Source organism: Saccopteryx bilineata, chromosome X, assembly GCF_036850765.1.
Source record: "Saccopteryx bilineata isolate mSacBil1 chromosome X, mSacBil1_pri_phased_curated, whole genome shotgun sequence".
In the NCBI taxonomy this organism is placed as follows: Eukaryota; Metazoa; Chordata; class Mammalia; order Chiroptera; family Emballonuridae; genus Saccopteryx; species Saccopteryx bilineata.
In genome coordinates this window covers 55,103,133-55,126,062 of record NC_089502.1, presented here as the reverse complement: position 1 = coordinate 55,126,062, position 22,930 = coordinate 55,103,133, and the positions used below count along the sequence as shown (strand labels likewise).

The 22,930-nt window shown below is 39.0% G+C and overlaps 2 protein-coding genes across 4 annotated transcripts in view; both read right to left on the bottom strand.

Annotated features, from left to right (window-relative positions):
* Nucleotides 1-22,930, bottom strand: part of DIAPH2 (diaphanous related formin 2) — a 1,004,885-nt gene that overhangs the window by 749,024 nt on the left and 232,931 nt on the right. For all 3 annotated transcript variants that reach the window (XM_066248744.1, XM_066248745.1, XM_066248746.1), the window contains 2 exons: nt 1,470-1,544; nt 1,309-1,378 (listed from right to left, as the gene is read on the bottom strand). In XM_066248744.1, the coding sequence (XP_066104841.1) occupies nt 1,309-1,378; nt 1,470-1,544 (145 nt within the window). The remainder of the gene's footprint in view (nt 1-1,308; nt 1,379-1,469; nt 1,545-22,930) is intronic.
* On the bottom strand, nt 7,415-21,506 carry LOC136317272 (small ribosomal subunit protein uS10-like). Its single transcript, XM_066249920.1, has 2 exons — nt 21,407-21,506; nt 7,415-7,797 (listed from the first exon to the last, which is right to left on the bottom strand). Exons 1-2 carry the CDS (start codon nt 21,504-21,506, stop codon nt 7,415-7,417), a joined length of 483 nt encoding a protein of 160 aa, XP_066106017.1.

Here is a 22,930-nt window from a genome sequence, read left to right as displayed (position 1 = left end):
AGCTTAACCTTACTTTAGAATAATCTAAGGCAAACCGTCATGATCATATGGAAAATAATACAATAATAAATAATAACACAAGGAAAGAATACATTCTGTGTTTCCTGTACTCCCAACTGTGAACCTACTGTTGCCCTGCCCTGTATGTATATGTAATTACACATGATCCCAACTTTTTTTATTCTTATTTTTTAAATTAAGTCAGAGCAGGAGAAGCAGAGAGACCGACTCCTGCACATGCCCCGGGATCCACCTGACAAGACCACAAGGGGGCAGGGCAGTGCTCCCTTTCTCAGCAACTGAACTATTTTTAGCACCTGAGGCAGAGGCCACAGAGCCATCCTCAGTGCCCAGGGCCAACTTGCTTGAGCCAACTGAGCCATAACAATGGGAGAGCGGAGAGAGGGAAAAAAGGAGGCGGAGTGGAGAAGCAGATGGCCGCTTCTCCTTTCTGCCCTGGCCACTAATCAAACCCAAGACATCCACATGCCAGACTGACACTCTACCACTGAGCCAACCAGCCAGGGACATGTGAGCCCATATTCTTTAAAAAGCCTTTGTTGATTACTTAAAACAAATTTTATTGCATTGGTTATGAATAGCTATTATTTCACATCTGACAAGTTTTTTTTACTATCATAATTATCTCTATTAATATTTGAGATTATTAAAATACTATCTAAATGGAATTATGTTATGAGTGGATTAGTTAGTGCTATTCTACCTATAGAAATATAGAGCAAATCATTTCTAAGATAGTAACAAAATAGTTTATAGAAAAAATAACTCTTAACTGTATCACCTGAGCAAAGATCACTTTTAGAAGAAAAACCATTGTCTAGAATATCTCAGAGTTCCTCATTATGCAAAAAAACTCCACGTTTTTTCAAAAATGTCTTTGATGCACATTAACTGACTTTAATTGAACATAAAAGAGAAATCTTAACCTTATAATCTTAGCAAACAAGTCAAACCATGACTTTAAATCTTCATTTTCAAAGGAATGAAAAACACTCAGGAAGAAAATGATATTCAACATATGACATTTAAATTTCCCTACTACCAGAAAAGAGAAAAAAAAGTATTATCTATTTTGGGAACAAGGCTTATCTGCTTGAATAATTGCAAAATACTACTAATAAATATTTTGTGGAGCCAAATATATTTTAAATACTATTTCAATGAAACATGACGATTTGCACCTCTTGTAAATGGAATAAACACACACTATTTAGTCTGTTTCATACTTTCAGACCGTTGGGCAAGTTCTCACCTTTTGTGACAGATTCAGGAATAAACACTACTTACCTTATTATTCATAAATGCTTTGAGGCACTGAATAAGTTTATACTGATTCTTCTTGTCGATATTTTCTTGCCTGAATAAAAGGAAAAAAACAACAACAATGTATTATGTTGTGCTGAAACATTTCCCCACCGGTGATTTATTTTTCTCATGTTTATTCTTACTGTTTCTTGTCCAAGAGCTTTTCCAGCATGTCCAGTAAGAGTCCAAGACCTTCGTGGCCAAAGTTGTTAACCCAGCTAGGAAACGAACAAAACAAAGAAACATGTCTAAGTAAGTTCGCGTACTGAAAACATAAAGTCTCTAAAAGAAAATGTTGGTTTTCAAATATGATCATCCTATTTGTATTGCTTGTTGTCTTTTCTTCTACTGCAACTGCTTCAAGCACCCTCTGTGAGGATTGCTCAAGAGCTTCACCCCAATCTCAGATTTCTCTTCACATTTTTATTATTATTATCATTATTTTATTGATTTTCGTGAGAAAGGAGAGGGGAGAGAGAGAGACAGGAATATCGGTCTGTTCCTATATGTGCCCTGACTGGGGATGAAACCAGCAATATCTGCACTTCCAGGAGATGCTCCGATCAACTGAGCAATCCGGCCAGCCAGCGTTCTCCTCTCAATTTCTATTGCCCAGCCCACAGCTCTGCCTTGGTCATTTCAGTTGCATCTGGACTTATAAGCCAAGTTTATCTTCATCCATATTGCTGCTTCCCTAAATCAACTCCTCTTCCATTCTTCCAGATTTTGTTCATAACATCCTATCCTTTTAATCATTCAGACTTGAAATACTGTCATAGGTTTCTGATCTCCCATCTCCTTGAGTTTTGCATTTATTCCTTCATTTAATCATAAATATTTATTGAGTGCTTATGAAGTCCCAGCGTGTTCTAGGTGACAGAGATAGAACAGGCAGCAAAGCTAAGCATGTACCCACGTATAGTTTACCCCTCGAGAGGGGGAGACAGAGAATAAACAGATACAGAGATAATAAACGCCACTGCATTGGTGCTATGAACCAAAAGAAACCTTTGTAAATGAAATTAAGGTGTGCTAGCATGTTATCTTTTAATGTGTGGTCAGAGGGGAAAACTTCTTTGATAAGATGGTATTTGAACAGAGCCTGGAAGGAAGGAAGGACTCCCGCGGTGGGGGGAATGAGTGCCAACTGGGTACTTAAGTGGCAGCTGGAGGGCTTGAAAGGTTCCAGAAGCCAGGGGGAGACTTGTGTGGCTAGGGCTGAATAAGTGGGCTTGCGTGAGAAGCAGAAGATGAAGTCCCACGTGTGGCAGAAGGCTGGAAGGCTGATCAGGTCGAGTTTCGTTTGACTTCTTGTTACCTGGCATGGATATTGTACTTCTAGAATGCCTCCCACGCAGGCCCTGCCCTCCTTTCCATTGTCTCCGCTGACATTCTAGTTTAGCCCGTTACCCTTCCTTGACAATGCCAGACGCCTCCCTACGAAGGTCTCTGCAGCTTCATTTGTTCTTTTATTTGTTTTACAAAATATTGAACTAGATTATGTTTACCCTCATCTTCTGTCCAACATTTTCCTCTGAACTGCCTAACACATTTCAGATCCTGATTCTGGTCTAGTGGCCTCAGGGCCTATACTGCATTTCAGAAAAAATTCCCTTTCCAGGAGCCTTCCCTGTGCTTCCCTGCCTCATTTCATTTATGCTTTTCTCCAGAAGGCAACCCCAAGTTCATTCCTACAAATCCTTTAAGGCCCAAAGTGATCAATGAATAACTAAAGTGCTGCAATGAAGAATTGATGCTTCTCATCTCCCTTCCTGTCTGTCTGTTCCTGTCTGTCCCTCTCTCTTGCTCTCTCTCTAGCTTAAAAGAGAGAGAGAGAGAGAGAGAGAGAGAGAGAGAGAGAGAGAGAGAGAGAGAGAGAAAGAAAGAAGGGGTCAAATTGACTCTCAAGTCTTCCAATAATGTTTTGTTTGATATTTTGAGAAGGAGAGGAAGGAGAGAGATGAGAAGCACCAACTCATAGTTGCATCACTTTGGTTGTTCATTGACTGCTTCTCATACATGCCTAGATGGGGGCGGGGGGCTCCAGCTAAGCCAGTGACCCCTTGCTCAAGCCGGCAACTTTGTACTCCAACTCAGCAACCATTGGGTCATATTGATGATGACATGCTCAAGCCGGTGACCCCGTGCTCAGGCTGGCAACTTGAGGTCTCAAAGTTGGGTTCTCAGCATCCCAGGTCAATGATCTATCCTCTACGCTGCCACCGGTCAGTCCTTTATTCATGTTTTTTCTTTAAGTTTTCCAGCCAAATATGAGTCATTTTTCCTTTGAACACCCATGTATCTTTCTCTCTTGTTGTTTGATAATGCAATTTTTGCCACACGTGCTTTATACACTTTTTTGCATTAAAAATCTTCTGAAAACAATTATATTATCTCATTTTTCTTTCTGTTGTCCATAATACTTAGCAAACTAGCTTACACAGAGTCAACACTAAACAAATATTTGCGAATTCAAATTTAAAGAAACTTACTGACTGTAATTAAGAGAATCAGCAGTCTCATATTACCTGAAAATGTAAATTAATATATAGCAGACTCCTATGAAGTAAAAATTAAAATCTGTGAACATTTAGCCTGACCAGGAGCTGGCACAGTGGATAGAGCTACGGACTGGGACAAGGAAGACCCAGGTTCGAAACCCTGAGGTCACCAGCTTGAGTGCGGCCTCATCTGGTTTGAGCAAGGCTCACCAGCTTGAGCCCAAGGACACTGGCTTGAGAAAGAGGTCACTCAGTCTGCTGTAGCCCCCCCAGTCAAGGCAGATATAAGAAAGTAATCGATGAACAACTAAGGTGCCACAACAAAGAATTGATGCTTCTAATCTCTCTCCTTTTCCTTTTGTCTGTCCCTATCTGTCTTTCTGTCTCTTTCTGTGTCACACACACACACAAAAATTCAATAGACATTTAAACCATGACTTTATTTCTATTTCAGTCTTTAAACTACATTTGATATCTATCTAACATAAAGCTTATGAACAACATAGAGACCTACATTTCTAAGAAAATATCAGTAAAGAAACATCAAATCACCAAAAGGTTACTTTAAAAATAACTGAAATATTCAGAACCAATCAACACACAATATATATGGAAGCTCATTTTAAACAAATTATGCTTTCATTTTCATAGTGGAAATGAGAAAAATCAATATGGCATTGTAATGATAATTGGCAGCAAGCTACTATTCAATGGAGGCATGTAATCAACCGGTACAATGAGCTATTTTCTCTAAAGACTCTCTAATCAGTGGGGGTAGTGGTGGAAGATAAAAGGACATCAGCTCTAAGCGTGACGTACTGTGTGCAATCTATCACAGAGAGGAATCAGCAGATATCATTACAGCACAATACACACTACAGCTACCTTAAAATAATAGGAGTTCGGAACAAATGTATATATGCAGCCCTCGGTATCTGCTTTGGCTTTTGGGAAGAGAAAATAATCTATGATTTCCTTACATTTAACACTTACAAATTGTTTTTCAGATTCAAAGTATTACTCCTATCCTTTCTGTAGCTAGTGTTATTAAAACTATTAGGGTTATTTCTCCTTGGGTCTAGGGAACCGTCTGCTGCGGGAACATGATCTATATCTGTTCTCTTGAAATCAGTCACCCACCTACACATCCCAAACTGCTTCAAATTGTGCAGTTTATGGTACTTTGCTTTCATTCAGTGAAAATTACTTCTGAAAAATATAGGATACAATCACGAAACTTAAGTGTGAAGAGGAAAGCCTCTTTATCACAAACTAGGCAGTGAAAAATCCTAACTGAGAATATTTTAGGCCAATGGCCAGGGCAGACCTAGTAAGAATTCTCAGAACTTTTACAGAGAAAGGGAGTCCAAAAGGAGCCCCTTGCTCGGGGTATAAAATAATTATGATGTGCCTGACCAGGCAGTGGTGCAGTGGATAGAGCATCGGACTGGGATGCGGAGGTCCCAGGGTTGAAACCTCGAGGTCATCGGCTTGAGTGTGGGCTCACCAGCTTGAGACTGGGGTTGCTGCCTTGAGCATGGGATCGTAGACATGACCCCATGGTCGCTGGTTTGAAGCCCAAGGTTTCTGGCTTGAGCCCAAGGTCGCTGGCTTGAGCAAAGGGTTACTTGCTCTGCTGGAGCCCCTGGTCAAGGCACATACCAGAAAGCAATTCAACAACTAAAGTGCTGCAACGAAGAATTGATGCTTCTCATCTCTGTCCCTTCCTGTCTGTCCCTAAGTGTCTCTCTCTCTATGTCCCTGTCACACACAAATACAAAAAAAAAGAAATATAAATTCTTGGACCCCCATTAGACTTATGGGATCTGTAACTGCAGAGGGGCCCCACAATCTGTGTTTTAACGACTACCTTCCTCCAGGTGATGCTGACCTTGCTCGGGCTGCAGAATCACTGATACAGAACAATGGTTTGCTCACAAGCACAGCAGTCACAGAACTCACATTTGCTTTATAAATTTCCCCATCCCTCCACAGGACAAGGATCAGAATGCCGTCAAAGTAAGTCTATTTTGGCATATTATACAGAGTATGCAAATTCCAACTCTGTTATTCAATGCTAATTGTAATATCTAGAAATATCAAAATAGAGTTGATGACTCCATTTAAAAATCTGACTCCAGGACTGCAGATAAGGACAGATAAAGACATATGTTTTCTATGGTATTTCAACTCTGAAACAAGAAGGTTATCCAGGGAACAAGAGAAACTAGCCCACAGTGGGACAGTGTTTTCTAAACATAAGTATTAATGGCTTGGTTATGTGTATCAGGCAGTCCAACATTTGGTACCATTGCTCAAGAAGTTAAAAATTAAAGACTTTTCTAGAGTTTATACAAAGGTGATGAAAATATCATTCCATCCATTAATGAAATGTGCTGTGAGACCACACAGGGGCACGGCCACAGCACATGGTTTAGGACAGGGGTCCCCAAATTTTTTACACAGGGGGCCAGTTCACTGTCCCTCAGACCGTTGGAGGGCTGGACTATAAAAAAAACTATGAACAAATCCCTGTGCACAATGCACATATCTTATTTTAAAGTAAAAAAAAAAAAAACAAAACAGGAACAAATACCATATTTTAAATAAAGAACAAGTAAATTTAAATCAACAAACTGACCCGTATTTCAATGGGAACTATGCTCCTCTCACTGACCACCAATGAAAGAGGTGCCCCTTCCGGAAGTGCGGCGGGGGCCAGATAAATGGCCTCAGGGGGCCGCATGCGGCCCGCGGGCCGTAGTTTGGAGACCCCTGGTTTAGGAGAAGACAGACCTAGATTTCAGTCCCATCTCTACCACATTCTGGCTGTTGTTCTTGATCAGTTACATAAACTCTCTAGACTTGTTTTCTCATCTTCAAAATAGGAATGAGAACAGTCCCTGTGTCCCATGTCCTTCTCACTACCCAATGAGATAGCACAGTGACGAAACCCAAAGCCTAACTGCTCTTTGAAACTTCTAGTCCAAAATGCAGCATAAATTTTAGGCCTAAAGACTACATTTCTGTAATAGTAATACTTTTTTAAATTATTTATTTATTTATTTTTTTAAGAGAGAGAGGAAGAGGGAGAGACAAACAGAAACATCCATCTGTTCCTGTATGTGCCCTGATCAAGGATCAAACCAACAACCTCTGCATATCAGGATGATTCTCTAACCAACTGAGCTATTCATATTTATACTTAATAACATTTTATCATTCACTTATTGAAAAGTACTTTAATTAATATGAAGTATGCACAAGAATCTAAACAGACACTAGACTTCTTCAATAGATAATTTGTGTATTTGGTACTATATTTTGTGTTTTCTTTATTGTTACTATTCCACCTTGTATATATTTATTTTTCTCTATATTCACAGTTCGCCAATTCACATTGCAGTAGACATGGAAATTACAGTGGTGGAGGGGTAGGGGGTGTGCAGAGAGAGTCTATTTATAGTTCATGCATAATCTTTACAGAAAAAAATACACTATTATATAAAAATAAAAATTAAGATGCAAACATAAATCTATCCCGAGCCTTCTGACATTCTGAGGTCATTTTTTTAAACATCTGATAGTCAATTTATAAAAAAAAATTGATTTAAAGCATCTGCAATGGTAACTTCAGCCTCAAATCCTGGCAAAATACCGATGGAAGTAATCTGCTTAACAATCTCAGAAGGACAGCTCAAGTCAATGAGTCGCTTGTGGACCCTCTTGTGAAAATGATCCCAAGCCTTAGAACCTTCCCCACAGGGAGTTCTTCTCTCAGCGACTCTCAGAGTTTTGGCAGGCATCCGAACTGCTCCTCTCACTTTGGGATTCTTTTCCTTTGTGCCTCTGATCGAATCAGCACAGGCCTTCCCCAAAGTCTTTTTGTTGCAGCTGGTTAGAGTAATTCTAATTCTGTGAATGGCTACCTCTGGTTGCACGGGTGTCTTTCCGTATTTAAAAGTCCTGGCTGTGGCTCAGCTTTCTAATCAACTTGTCCCATGGCCAGAGCAATGGTGACATGGGCAGGAGCAGGCGGGACAGAGCTCCTCTGCAGCTGTCACATCTTCCTCAAAGAGGAGGTCATTATTTTTCAAGAGCCCATTTAGCCTGACCATCATAATCAAAGGGAAGAAAATTTTACGCTTAATTAAAGTATCTGAGGGACTCAATGAACCCTAAATCCATGGAAAGCAAGATTCTCTTTAGTTCTCTGGAGTGGGGAGGGGGGAAAAAGACAGAAACACTATAAATGTCCCTATTACAAGAGGCTGAGACTGTGCTCCCTAACATACACACGGAAAGGATAACCCTTCAGGGTTGCCCCAAACTTCAACCTTTCATCCATTCACTGGAGTTTCAGACACTGAATTATTTACACTTTGTGTAAATAGAACTTAAAATCAAAGATATAGTGGATGGTGAATTCACTACACCATATACAACAGGGGTCCCCAAACTACGGCCCGCGGGCCGCATGCGGCCCCCTGAGGCCATTTATCTGGCCCCTGCCGCACTTCCAGAAGGGGCACCTCTTTCATTGGTGGTCAGTGAGAGGAGCATAGTTCCCATTGAAATACTGGTCAGTTTGTTGATTTAAATTTACTTGTTCTTTATTTTAAATTTTGTATTTGTTCCCGTTTTGTTTTTTTACTTTAAGATAAAATATGTGCAGTGTGCATAGGGATTTGTTCATAGTTTTTTTATAGTCCGGCCCTCCAGTGGTCTGAGGGACAGTGACCTGGCCCCCTGTGTAAAAAGTTTGGAGACCCCTGATATACAATATAGACATAACAGAAAATAGTTACTTCCTGGATTCACAACTATCTTTCCAAAGGGTTAAAGCTAAAATTAGAAAGTTCTATCCTGAGTCTCGTTAGCTGTAAAGGCAATTGGTCTCAGGTGCAGGAGGCCAATAATTAGTCATGTCATCCCTTTATCACTGTTTGTGAGCTAAAAGCTAGTATAGAGGGTTATGTGTTCTGTACAAATGGTCATATTTCTCTCTAATGGTAGTCTGTTCCCACGTGGAATATCATACCATGACCCAACTCACTGGAATGTCGAAGAAAATGAATGATTGTTCAATTTCTTGAGGGAATTCAGAAAGTTGGTAAAATTATAACATATGAAACAGCTAAATCAAATGGTTAAGAACACTTTAAAGATGACAGTAAAAGGTGTTTACATGTTTTATTTAATAGCAGGAAAATATTTCATTTTAATACTAATGTTGCCAGAGTAATGTTTTGGCTTTTGTGTGTGTGTGTGTGTGTGTGTGTGTGTGTGTGTGTGTGTGTGTGACAGAGAGAGACAGAGAGAGGGACAGACAGGAAGGTAGAGAGATGAGAAGCATCAATTCTTCGTTGCAGCACCTTACTTGTTCATTGATTGCTTTCTCATATGTGCCTTGACTGAGGAGCTACAGCAGACTGAGTGACCCCTTGCTCAAGCCAGCGACCTTGGGTTCAAGCTGGTGAGCCTTGCTGAAACCAGATGAGCCTGCAATTCAAGCCAGCAAGCTCAGGGTTTCAAACCTAGGTCCTCTGCGTCCCAGTCCAATGCTCTATCCACTATGCTACCACCTGGTCAGGCTGTTTTGGTTTGTTGTTGTTTTTTTTTAATTTTTTTATTGAGAGGAAGGGAGGCAGAGACAGACTCCCACATGCGCCCTGACTGGGATTCACCCAGTAAGCTTACTAGGGGGTGATGCTCTGCCTATCTGGAGCCCTTGCTCCTTTACAACTGGAGCCAATTTTTTTAGTGCCTGACGTGGAGGCCATTGAGCCATCCTTAGTGATCGAGGCCAACACACTCCAATCGAGCCATAGCTGTAAGAGGAGAGGAGAAGACAGAGAGGGAGGGAGAGAGGGAGGGAGGGAGGGAGGGAGGAAGGGAGGGAGAGAGAGAGAGAGAGAGAGAGAGAGAGAGAGAAAGAGAGAGAGAGAGAGAGAGAGAGAGAAAAGCAAGAGGGGAAGGGATGGAGAAGCAGATGGGTGCTTCTCTTGTGTGCCCCTGACTGGGAATTGAACCTGGGACATCCTCATGCCAGGCTGACACTCTAACACTGAGCAAACTGGCCGGGGCCAAAGAAATCTTTTTGAATGCAATTAAAACCAAACCTTAGTTATATGTACTTATGAGGGGGAGGCCCAGGTGATTAAAACCAATGTACATTGAGAAAAAATAAATAAAACCAAGGAACAACCCAATTCTAACACTATGTTCAGTCCATGGAGCAGTATCTCCAAAGGGTAGCCAAGAAAAACAGTGTTTTCAGCTTTTAAAAAGAAAATTTGTTCAGGTAAATCAACTTCATCATTAATTCCACTATCTACATCCCTTAAAAAATAAAATGTTAAAATCAAAACAAAATAGATTTGTATATGCTACAATTGCCTTGGTCACAGTCCAATAAAAAATCTGTATCTACTCAGGTTTGTCTATGGGCATTTTTTTTTAATTTATTTTTTTGGATTTTTCTGAAGCTGGAAATGGGGAGAGACAGTCAGACAGACTCCCGCATGCGCCCGACCGGGATCCACCCGGCACGCCCACCAAGGGCGATGCTCTGCCCACCAGGGGGTGATGCTCTGCCCCTCCAGGGCATTGCTCTGCCAGGACCAGGGCCACTCTAGCGCCTGGGACAGAGGCCAAGGAGCCATCCCCAGCGCCCGGGCCATCTTTGCTCCAATGGAGCCTTGGCTGCAGGAGGGGAAGAGAGAGACAGAGAGGAAGGAGGGGGGCGGGGTGGAGAAGCAAATGGGCGTTTCTCCTGTGTGCCCTGGCCGGGAATCGAGCTACGGGCATTTAAATGGCCTTGGAAAATTCATCATGGTGGATTGATGCATAAACTATTTCTGTCCATTCAAAGGTATCTACTACATGTAACAATGCCATTCCCAGACATTGGCATATATCCCTTTGAAGCACATTCATGTTCCACCTATTTCACCTGATTCATAGAGAGGTTGAACATGTCAATTTTCCAGCTCTTCCTCTTGGTGATTTTGACTTCAATGTTGAGATAGATTAAAATGCCCTTAGGAAACACTGAAAAAAAAATTCCATCTTTCTCTCTATACTCTGTTATCTGCTTTTTTATCGGGCTAAGTTATTCTACCCTTCAGGTCTCCCTGCAAAGACCCCGCCCTGTTTCATACAACTCACACATTTTTAAGACTTCTTCACAAAAGAGGAAATGTGGGTTCTTCTTAGTTGCTCATATAATATGAAAACAAATTCCTCTTACATATTCACACCAAATTATAAATGCCGGAACTACATACAAAAACCTCCTGAGGGCAATAGTTTAAGTAAAAATGTTCCCTCAATGGATCCGGTTCCTTATTCTTTAAAATCAATTTCTTAAGCTCTCAAAACTCCTTCAAAGACAGTTGAAATGGCTCAAGTCCAAATCTTTTAAAATGCCCAACAGGCTATAGGAAAAATACTTTCCTCTCCTGTGCTACTTAAAAAAATGAGTGTTTGATAAAGTTGAAGAGACTGTCCTAGTCATATTTTAAATTTTCTTCAGAGGTTGAAAATTGTGAATATAATTATGTTAGGACACTAACTAAGTCTCCTGCTTAGTAATATAACTAGCCAAACTTATAATAAAATGTTAACTTCCACAAGAAAAATCTATTGGTTCATTTTCCTAAGCTAAGTGATACAGTTAAAATTCTATCACACACTCCACAGGACATCCAGTTTCTTTTACTTTAGTAGAATTTGGTTAAAATGAACCTACTCCAAGAAATCACATTCCTAATCTATAAACACTAAAAATGAGACAGAGCTGCCATCAAGTTGATCTGTGATGAATAAGATAGGAAGTTTTTTGGACCCAGCCTGTGGCTCAATGGATAGAGCATCAGCCTGGCCCATGAATGCCCTGAGATCAATTTCCGGTCAAGGAACATAGGACAGTGGTCAGCAAATTCATTAGTGAACAGAGCCAAATATCAACAGTACAATGATTGAAATTTCTTTTGAGAGCCAAATTTTTTAAACTTAAACTATATAGGTAGGTACATTCCTTATCAAGGTAGTGCCCACATGTGGTATTTTGTGGAAGAGCCACACTCAAGGGGCCAAAGAGCCACATGTGGCTCGCGAGCCGTGGTTTGCCGACCACTGACATAAGAAAAGCGATCATCTGCTTCTCTCTTTCCTCTCCCCTTCTCTCTCTTTTCTCCTCCCCACAGCTAGTGTCTCAACTGGTTTGAGCATGGCCCCTGGTACTGAGGATAGTTCACTTGGTCCAAGGACATCAGCTTCAGGCACTAAAAATAGCTCGGTACTCAAGCATCAGCCCCTGATGGGATTGCTGGGTGGATCCCGGTTGGGGCACATGAGGAAATCTGCCTCACTATCTCCTTTACTCTCACTTAAAAAAAAAAAATTTCTTTGAATGTAAGGACAAAAACAGAGAGGCAATAGAACATACCACCCACACATTTCCTTTATTCCTACACCAATTTGCATGTTATACTATCTGATTCTGATGGGCAGCAGAGAAGTTAAATGAATTTTCTTTCCTGTAATGGGTAAGGGGAGATGAAGGGTAATAACTGTTTGATGACTGAACAGCAGAAATGCAATAGTCCTTCTCACCTACCAGGTGCAGTTCTAAAACATACAATTAAAAACTCATTAAGGAATGTGATAGATACACAGACTAAGATCAAAGAAACTGAATTTTAAGGAATATATTTTAGCACAAAATAACTGTAACCAAACCAAAAAGAACCATTTCTTTGGGTTCTCATTGCGGATGTCAGAAAAATCTCAGTAAGTCCAAATGTTTTATTGTCCTAGGATGTGTGTGATCTATAATGGTAATTGATTTTCTTTTCTGGTTTATTTTTATATAATATTTCAAAGTCCTCCATAAAACTGAGAAAGATACAATGGAAATAGTGTCTGTGCATACATGCACTCTTAACCATAGTTAAATATCTTAATACATTCACCTTTACTAAATTTTTAAAACAATCATTGAGCAATGAACAGTCAAAATGTTTAACACCCTCACATTAAACAACTTGAGAACTGTTGACATTTATCTAAGATAAAATAGCCGAAGATGCTTATCATTTTTTTCTTCCACAGAGCTATAAAACCATCTAAAACAAAATAACAACAAAACAATAATAAACATGCAAATGACTTATAGGAAAAAACCTTTATAGGACTACAATGCAGTTAGAGTTCCTAAGAAAGAGACATTAGCATTTAATTATATTCAAATTGGCTTGCACTTATTTTCATAAAAATCTAGAAACATAGCTAATCCTAAAAGATACATATTTATACATAAGTCTTTCAAAACATATAAATGTTTGTTAAGGAAAGCACAACGTTTTTATTACTGAAGTATCTTTGGCCTTCTTCAAAATTGTAAGAACTTTCTTTTCAATTGGAATAGTTAAAAACCAAAACAGGAGTGTGGTGGTTATGGGGGGTGAGGGGAGAGACGGAGGGGGGGGGGAGGGGGAGGAGTACAAAGAAAACTGGGTAGAGGGTGACGGAGGATGATCTCTCTTTGGGTGATGGGTATGCAACAGAACTAAATGACAAAATAACCTGGAAATGTTTTCTTTGAATATATGTACCCTGATTTATTGATGTCACCCCATTTAAATGAAAATTTATTTATTAAAAAAAAAAGAATAAGCAAAAAAAAGTCAATAAATGGATAAACAAGTGAAAAAAAACAGTAACACTGAAATTCACGACATGGTTTGTCTTCATTTACAAATAAAAGTCATTGAAAGTACACACACTGAACACAATAGCTTTACTGGTCATGTAATCAAAGTAAGTTACCCCATATTGGCTCTTTCATCTTACAAATAAAGAAACGAGAGAATTTTAGCGACTTGTCTTAGACCATAGAGTTAATGGCAAAGCTATGATTGAAATCCACCACTTCTTGGCCCTGGATGGTGGCTCAATGGATAGAGTGCCAGCCTGGCATATGAATATCCCAGGTTCCATTCCCAGTCAGGGCACACAGGAGAAGAGACCATCTGCTTCTCTCCCCTCCCTCTCCCTCTTCTGTCCCTCTCCCCCTACTGCAGCCAGTGGCTCAACTGGTTCAAGTGTGGCCCAGGCACTGAGGATATTTTCGTTGGAGCATGTCAGCCTCAGAAGCTAAAAATAGCTCAGTACTCCTGAATCAGCCCCTGACAGGGATTGCTGGGTGAATCCCCATCAGGGCACATGCGGGAGTCTGCCCCACTCTCTCCTCTTCCCTCATTTAAGAAAGAAAGGAGAGAAGGGGAGGGGAGGGGAGGGGAGGGGAGGGGAGGGGAGGGGAGGGGAGGGGAGGGGAGGGGAGGGGAGGGGAGGGGAGGAGAGGAGAGGAGAGGAGAGGAGAGGAGAGGAGAGGAGAGGAGAGGAGAGGAGAGGAGAGGAGAGGAGAGGAGAGGAGAGGAGAGGAGAGGAGAGGAGAGGAGAGGAGAGGAGAGGAGAGGAGAGGAGAGGAGAGGAGAGGAGAGGAGGAAGGGAGGAAGGAGAGAGAAAGAGGAAGAAAAAAATAAAAGAAGCAAACAAACAAAGAAAGAAACAGGAAAAAAAAACAAAAAAGAAAGAAATCCACCACTTCTCCATCCTTGCATACTTCCCATTTACCTATGATATCAACTAGGTAACATAAAAATCATCAATTAGTAGTTAAAAGTGTTTTGGTTACTTTCTGTTCATGGAGGAATGTTAAATGAAACAAATTTATAAAAATATCACCAATGTGGATATTCAGAAGTAAAACCAATACCAGAAAGATATTTTTAAAATTATTTATTATAGATTCCATCTCAAGGCAAGGGTGAAACTTTAGATAATAAAAAGATTGGAGATGTTCAAAATATATGCTTTATTTCTGCTTCCCATATACTGATATTTAAAATAGTTACTTGTTCAGCATTTATACAGAGGCCTATCATACTGTGACTCATTACAGTGGACTGTAGACACACCAATGAATTACAGATCTATAAACATCCACTTCAAAAAGATTTAGCAATTGCTAGCTGATATATGGCCTGACACAAAATACATTTATAAAGAAGCAACCGAACAAAAATAGAGCCATGCAACTTTAATTTGGCATTAGTCTGAGGTTCACAACTACATAAAGTTTAAACAGCATTCTATGAACAACCAATGGGTCAACAAAGAAATCAAAAGAGAACTAAAAACGTATCTTGAGAAAAACACAAAGTACAACATGTCAAAATGTATGGCATATAGCAAAAGGAGCTCTAAGAGGAAAATTTATTCTAGTAAATGCCTAACACAAAAAGTAGGAAAGGTCTCAAATGGGCAACCTAAATTTACACCTCGTAAAACTAGAGAAAGAAGAACAAACAAAGCCCAAAGTTAGTAGAAGAAAAAATAAATATTACTGCAAAAATAAAGAAAATGGAGACTAAAAGGATATTAGAAAAGATCAGTAAACCAAAGCTGGTTCTTTTGAAAGATAAAATTAAGAAACTTATAGCTTAATTTCAGAGAGAAAGAGAGAAGAGATGCAGATAAATAAAATCAGAAATAAAGAGAAGATGTCATAACTGATAACAGAAATACAAAGAATCATAAGAGACTACTATGAACAATTTTACACCAACAAACTAGACAAACTAGAATGGGTCAATTTCTAGAAATATACAACCTACAAAGACTGAATCATGATGAAACAGAAAGTCTAAACAGACCTATTCCTTGTAAGGAGATTGAATGAATTATCAAAAACCTCCCAACAAAGTCTAGGACTAGGCAGCTTCACTAGTGAATTGAATTCTATCAAACATTGAAAGAAAAATTATACAAAAACTTCTCAAACACTTCAACAAAAAAAACAACAGAAGAGGAGGAAAGTCTTCCAAGCTCATTTTACAAGGCTAGCATTGTGCTGAAACAAACAAACAAAAAAAACAAACAAGGATGTCACAAGAAAATGTCCCTGATGAACATGATGCAAAAGATTCTAAACAAAATATTAGCAAACCAATTTCAACAACACAGTAAAAGGATCAAACACCATGGTCAAATGGGATTTGTTCTACGGATACAAGGATGGTTCAACATCTGCAAATCAGTTAAAGTGATACACCATCTGAACAAAATGAAGGATAAAAACCATAGGACCTAGCAATAAATGCAGGAAGAAAGCGTTTGAAAAATTTCATTATTTTTGATAAAAACTCAACAAAGCATGTGTGGAAAGAGGAAACACACCTCAACACAATGCAGGCCATACATGACAAGCCAACAGCTAACATTATGCGCAGCAGTGAAAAGCTAAAAGCTTTACTTCAAAAATCAGGAACAAGACGAAGATGCTCACTCTCACCACTAGCCAGGGCAATTGGGCAAGTAAAACAATAAAAGGCATCAAAATTGGAAAGGGAGAAGTAAAACTGTCACTATTTGCTAATGAAATGATGCTACATATAGAAAGCCCTAAGGAATGCATCAAAAAAAATGCATCAAAAAAAAAAGAAAGAAAAGAAAAAAAACCTCTTAGAAATAATAAATTCAATGAGGTTGCAAGATTTAAAATCAATGTGCAAAAACTTTTTACATTTCTCTATATTAATAATAAACTATCAGAGAGATAAATTAGGAAAACAATCACATTTACAATTTCATCAAATAGAATAAAATAGGTAGGAATAAATTTCACCAAGAAGATGAAAGACCTATATATTGAAAACTAGTGGTCATTAATGAAAAAAATGGAATAAGACACAATAAATGTTCAGATATTCCATACTCATGGGTTGGAAGGATTAATATTGTTAAAATGTCCTTACCAACCAAAGCAATCTACACAATGCAATGTATAGATTTAATGGAATCTATCAAAATGCTAATGGCATTTTTCACAGAAAAAAATATCCTACCATTTGTATGAAATCATAAAAGCCCCTGATTAGCCAAAGTAGTATTGAAAAGAGAGAACAAAGCTAGAGGCATCATGCTCCCTTAGTTCGAACTATATTACAAAGTTGTAGTAATCGACATAGTATGATATCAATATAAAAAACAGACATACAGGGTAATGGAACAAAATAGCCCAGGGGGAAAAAAAACTCCTGTGAAAAAAAATGCAATTAAATACTATTCAGACTTACATAAGAAAAAATTATTGCCATTAGAAATGGATGGAGTTGTTAACAGTATTGGCCTGAGCACAGAGGTTGCTGGTTCGATCCCTGGTCAGGGCACATACAGGAACAGATCAATGTTCCCATCTTTCTCTCTCTCTTTCCCCTTTTCTCTCTCTCTAAAATCAATCAACAATTTAAAAAACATAGGGTGTTATATTGGGTGTGACACTTGAAACCATGTCAACACAATAAATTATAAATAAAATTTTTAAGTAAAAGGAAATAGAATTCGATGCCATTACATTAAGTGAAACTAGTCAGACAGAGAAAGACAAATATCATATGATTGCTCTTTTATGTAGAATCTAAAATCTATCTATCTATAGAAAGATAATCTCTATATATCTAAACCCATAGATACAGAGAACAAATTAGTGCTTGACTGAGGAGGGGGTGGGGAATGGGAGAGATGGGTGAACTATTCTTTGGTTTTGCTTGAATAAGTTCAATTTTAAAAAATCAATATAAAGCTCTACCCACAATATAAAGAAGAAAGAAGAGAAAACCAAGCTATAATTAATTACAGGCATGCCTCGTTTTATTGCGCTTTGCTCTTTGGTGCCTCGCAGATACTGTGCTTTCATCAACGTCGAGGCAAGATGCCTCAGCAAGAAGAGTACCACTCCTGAAGGCTCCGATTATGGCTAGCCTTTTTTAGCCATAAAGTATTTTTAAATTCAGTTACTGACATTGTTTTTTCAGACATGATGTTATTGCACACTTAATAGACATTTCTAACATTTATAACATAACTTTTCTATGCACTGAGAAATCCAGATATTCGTGACTTGTTTTTTCACAATATACACTTTATTGCAGGGGTCTGGAACCAAACCTGCAATATCTCTGTGGTCTGCATTTCTATGTCGAAATGCACAGACGTGACTCTCCCTGCTAGAGGACTGAGTTAAATAGTTGATGCTTGTACCTATATATAAAATACTTATATACATAAAATAACCATTCATATATCAGCTACAAATGATATATATACTGGTGACCAAAATTTCAAAAATGCATTGTTCTCAGTAAAAATATTTTCCAAAACAGCAAATAATTTATGTTATACATTTCTAAAAATATATAAATAAAAGATATTCTTCCCTTGGGGGGGGGAAGAAATGGGCAAATATGAGCAAAAAGTGTTCATGATAACTCCAAATCATGCACAAAGGGATCTGAGCCAAAGCCATTAAAAGTTGGAAAAGGTCTCTGAGACAAAGAATATTATATAGAGTTAAAAATAGTTGACCTTTTGGCCTGACCTGTGGTGGCGCAGTGGATAAAGTGTCAACCTGGAAATGCTGAGGTTGCCGGTTCAAAACCCTGGGCTTGCCTGGTCAAGGCACATATGGGAGTTGATGCTTCCTGCTCCTCCCCCTTCTCTCTCTCCTCTCTCTCTCTCTCTCTCTCCTCTCTATAATGAATAAATAAAATCTTAAAAAAAGCAAAACAAAAATAGTTGACCTTTTATTATATAATCTCATAGTTGATCATAGTTGTTGCTTGCTTGTCGTATGTGCCTTGACCAGGCAAGCTCAGGAGCTCAGGGTTTCGAACTGGCAACCTCAGCATATCAGGTCGACGCTTTATCCACTGTGCCACCACAGGCCAAGCTCTTATTATGTAATCTCAGATCTGTTCGTGAGTTCACAAACTACAAAGTCCAGTATAGTGTTAAGTAAGTATATAGCTCAACAGTATGTATCTAGCATGTTGCTTATGTCTCCACATACTAATGGATAATTCATATTTATCTAGCATCCTTCATATCAGTAGTTTCAGAAATTTCCAGCCACATATTTGAAAAATAAATATGCATATATAACTTGTTCCTTCTCAAAATTAATTTCTCTATAGCTGTCTGTTCGTTTTTATTAATCCAATTTTCCAAGATCATTTGAAAGAGTTGAGAAATTCATTAAGGTGAATGCTTGTATCAAACTATTATCAGAAGCAAATTAAGACACAGGATTTCAACATGTAAAGACATTATTGTAATTTATAAAACAAGACAAAAATAACCAGAATTAACAAAAAGCTCATTTGATAACAACTTGGCATAGCACATACTGAATTCAATTCCTGGGAGATAATGATAAGTAAGTAGACTGACAGGAAATCTTTTTTAAGGTACAAAATAAGCCAAAGGTGAGAGTACCTACAGGTAGATATGCTATACCACTAACATTATAAATTGTTTTTCCACGTTAATTGATGCTTTTAATGCTGACCTCAATGGCACTACATAATTCTTAAGCATTTTCTAAAGTAAAAAATTAATTAATGCTTCATATAGTCTATTTTTTAAGACTTTTCTCAATTTAGAAAGGAGAGAGAAAGAACAGGAGGAGGAGCAGGAAGCATGAACTTCCGTATGTGCCTTGACCAGGCAAGCCCAGGGTTTCAAACCGGCGACCTCAAAATTCCAGGTCGATGCTTTATCCACTGCGCCACCGCAGGTCAGGCACATATAGTCTATTTTTTTAAGTGAGGGAGAGAAAGACAGACAAGAAGAGAGAGAGCTGAGAAGCATGAACTTGTAATTGCAGCACTTTAGTTGTTCATTAATTACTTTCTCATATGTGCTGGGGTGGGAGGAGTCCAGCCGAACCAGTGACCTTCGGCTCAAGCCAGCGACCATGGGATCATGTCAATGATCTGACACTCAAGCCGGTGAGCCCACGGTCAAGCTGGTGACCTTAGGGTTTCAAACCTGGGATCTCAACCTCCCAGGTCAATGCTCTATTCACTGCGCCACCACCGGTCAGGCAATGCTTCATACAGTTTTAGTGCTGGACCCATTTCACAGTACTCTTATTCTTTGACAAACATTAATTCACATAGTGAAACTTATGATAACCCAGATCTTTAAAAATCTGTTTGACAATCCAGTTTACCATCTGGTCGTTAATTGTTTTTGTGAATACTGAATGCATCAATATAAGAAATCATCGCCAGAAAACTACTTTGGAAGCTGGTATCAGGTTGGTATGGTACCGCAGCCTCGTCCCATAAAACATCTAGAGCAGAACTCAGGACTCAGGCAGCAGCCTCCGGGACAGAACCGGACTCAGTTTGCACGTTTCTGGGAACCTTGTGAAGGACATGTTTAACTCATGTCCATCAACTAATTCCCAACCCCCTTCATTTGAGTTCCTCCGACCAGGGAATAGAATGCAAAATAGCTAACTTGTTTACCAACCCCTCAACCCCCTTTTTCCGGTCACTGGGTTGTTTCCGACCATTCCCCAACCCCCTTACCTAGTTAATGATATCCCCATCTCTCCCTTCCACGTTGATGTGGCCATTAAACTAACCAGTTGAGAAAGAATAGGATTGTATGGTCAACACTCCAGCCAAAGGAGCAAGACCCAGCAGTCTAGGGCCTGCGTTAGGGATAAAAACAGAATTTGTTCTCTGCCTGCACGCTTGCTGACTGGCTTTCAATAGCGGCAGCACGCCCTTCTGCAGAAGTTATTAAAGTTGCTTTGCCGAGGTATTTTGTCTCCACAAGTCTTGCTTAATTTCATCTCTAACACCTGTATGTTGCAGAGCAGGCCTAACAAACAGGAGTCAGCTGATTCTGAGTATATGGAGGCTTGCGATTCATATTGACATGGCAGACCACACTAAGTAGTTCACTTGAACCTGATTTCACTTTTCAAACTATACTCTAAGTTCATCATGCCTTCTATATTCTGCCATCATGAAATCTGTCTCAACAGACGATTTTCCAGTTTAAACCCCCTGATGTGAGAGGCTGTACACCTAGAGCTCTGCAGATCAGGTAGGAAATCTCCCCGAATTAGCTGTCCATTATCTAACACCAGCAGAACAGCTGGGGTCACGGAGCAAACACTTATCTAGCGCACACAGATCCTTTTTAATCGACCACACAGCCTACCTGCACTCCAGGTGCTAGCTAGCATCTGCACTGAATTAGCAGCTATCCTCCTCCTATCGAAAGTCCAGCTGAGATGATAGATATTCCAGGGGACGGGGGGAGCCTCAGGGACATTTCTCAAGTATCCTGTTTGCTGGTGAGATGACTGGAAGCTCTCTATTCCACCAGTGCTATTACTCTAGGTCTTTGTAGAAATACCATGACCTTGATTTTTTTTTAACTCAATGTTCCATGTAGGAAGTAAACATGCATAGAAATCCTCTGTACTGTTTGGAAAGCTAGCAAAGACTCATTCTGCTGTTTTGTGTAATGTCCCTCATTTAAAGAACCACGAAATAGAATTCTCTGAGCTCAGAAGTAGGAAGAATGTCCTTCCTGAAAAATAGATGCACTCTCATTTATCAGATAACGGCTGCGTCTCTTAATACTCTGCCTTTTTTCTCCCCTTGGCTACAAGAAAGATTGCAACTGTATTATACTCAAATCATTACCTGGCATTGTCTGAGGCTTTTTGAAAAGGAACACTCTCCCTACTTGTGAACTTGGAGCTTGTATTTTACCCTCATCTTTATGGTAGCAGGATACCTCCATCTCTTATCGGAAGCTACAAGTGCTTTTAGTAATAGCTCCATAATAATAACAGGAGTATGTAAAACTCTGGTATGTGCCCAAGACCTTTAGTTAAATTAATTCAGATAAATCAAAATGAAAATTTCAAATGCCACATATCCATTAGCATTATCTTCCCAAGACAAATTTTGACTGAATAGAAAATGCAATAGAAGGCACAGCAAATGTTTTCCAGTGAAAGGAAGTTAGCATTCTACTATTAAGGAATCCATTTAATCAGTAGCTTGCTTCTGTTATGAGAAATAATATTGGATCTGCCCTAAAGTTGTGTTCTGAGGCTAAAATTACATAATTAAAATTTCAATGTCAATATATATGGTGCCAACGTAGCTAAATGAGCATGGATATGGCTGCCGTCAATTCAAATTATTGATCAAGATTTTAAAAGCAAGCATAAAATTGAACATAAGTGCACTGAACTTACTATTTTCTATTCTATGCAAAAATGGACTAGGAACTTCTGAAATGACTCATGCATTAAAGAGTTAAAGCGAACAAATTTAAAATACCAATATTAAACAACCCTGCTTTGGTAGCACTGCCTTACGAGATGTGCTCACAGTACGTCCTGTTCACATTTCTGCATCAGAGAAAACTGTCCTCATTATTCTGTTTTTCAGAGTAGACCAATGCAAAATGTTCTAAGAATATTGATCTGCACCTACCTTTACATTAACTTTCTAAGTCCTGCTGGCTCCTTTGCCAAGCTTTTAGTAAGTTTAATACAAGCTGTTTAAATAGTTATTAACATCCATAATTCAGAAAGTGCTTTCTATACCTAATTTGTATTACTGTCAAGAGCCAGCTATTTTCATTACGATGATTATGTTAAAATGCACATTTGCTAATACACAGGAAAAATGTTTCACTCTAAAGAGAAGTTTGAAAATATCAAGTAAAAACAAATGTTTGAGAGGTAATGTAAACAACTACACACATATAAACTCCAAAAGACATTTTCCCTGTTTTCACCTTAAAAAACACAGGCTGAGGAAGCTGTCCACAGAGAAAGAGAACACACACACCAGGCCACGAGTTTGACAGATCAATCACTAAGGTTCCAAGCAAAAAAGAAGAAAATTTCCTAGTGGGGTAAAATACCCCTCAAGCTATAATCCAATTTCAGCAACAACTGCAAAGAATGCTACACGATCACAACTCTCTGATACTATTCTTCAAACCACTATTTGTTGTTTTTGGCATGTGTTGAGAAATCTTAATCACAATGATTTATTGCTACATATTTCTTTGGATCTTCATAAAACATAATGTCAAATACTTATACATCCTGGGATGGGGTGGCTGGGAATAAAACTGCCCAAACTCACCGGTTATTTCTCAGTGGGCACTGCTTCCCTTCATAAACCTCAGTAAAGGAATATGAA

Excerpts from the sequence above, each read along its gene's own strand:
- LOC136317272 (XM_066249920.1), bottom strand. The coding sequence starts at position 21,506 with ATGGAGGTATCCTGCTACCATAAAGATGAGGGTAAAATACAAGCTCCA. Across the intron at positions 7,798-21,406 it reads AAAGCCTCAGACAATGCCAG|CCAGGACTTTTAAATACGGA; the intron begins GTAATGATTTGA and ends GCTGAGCCACAG.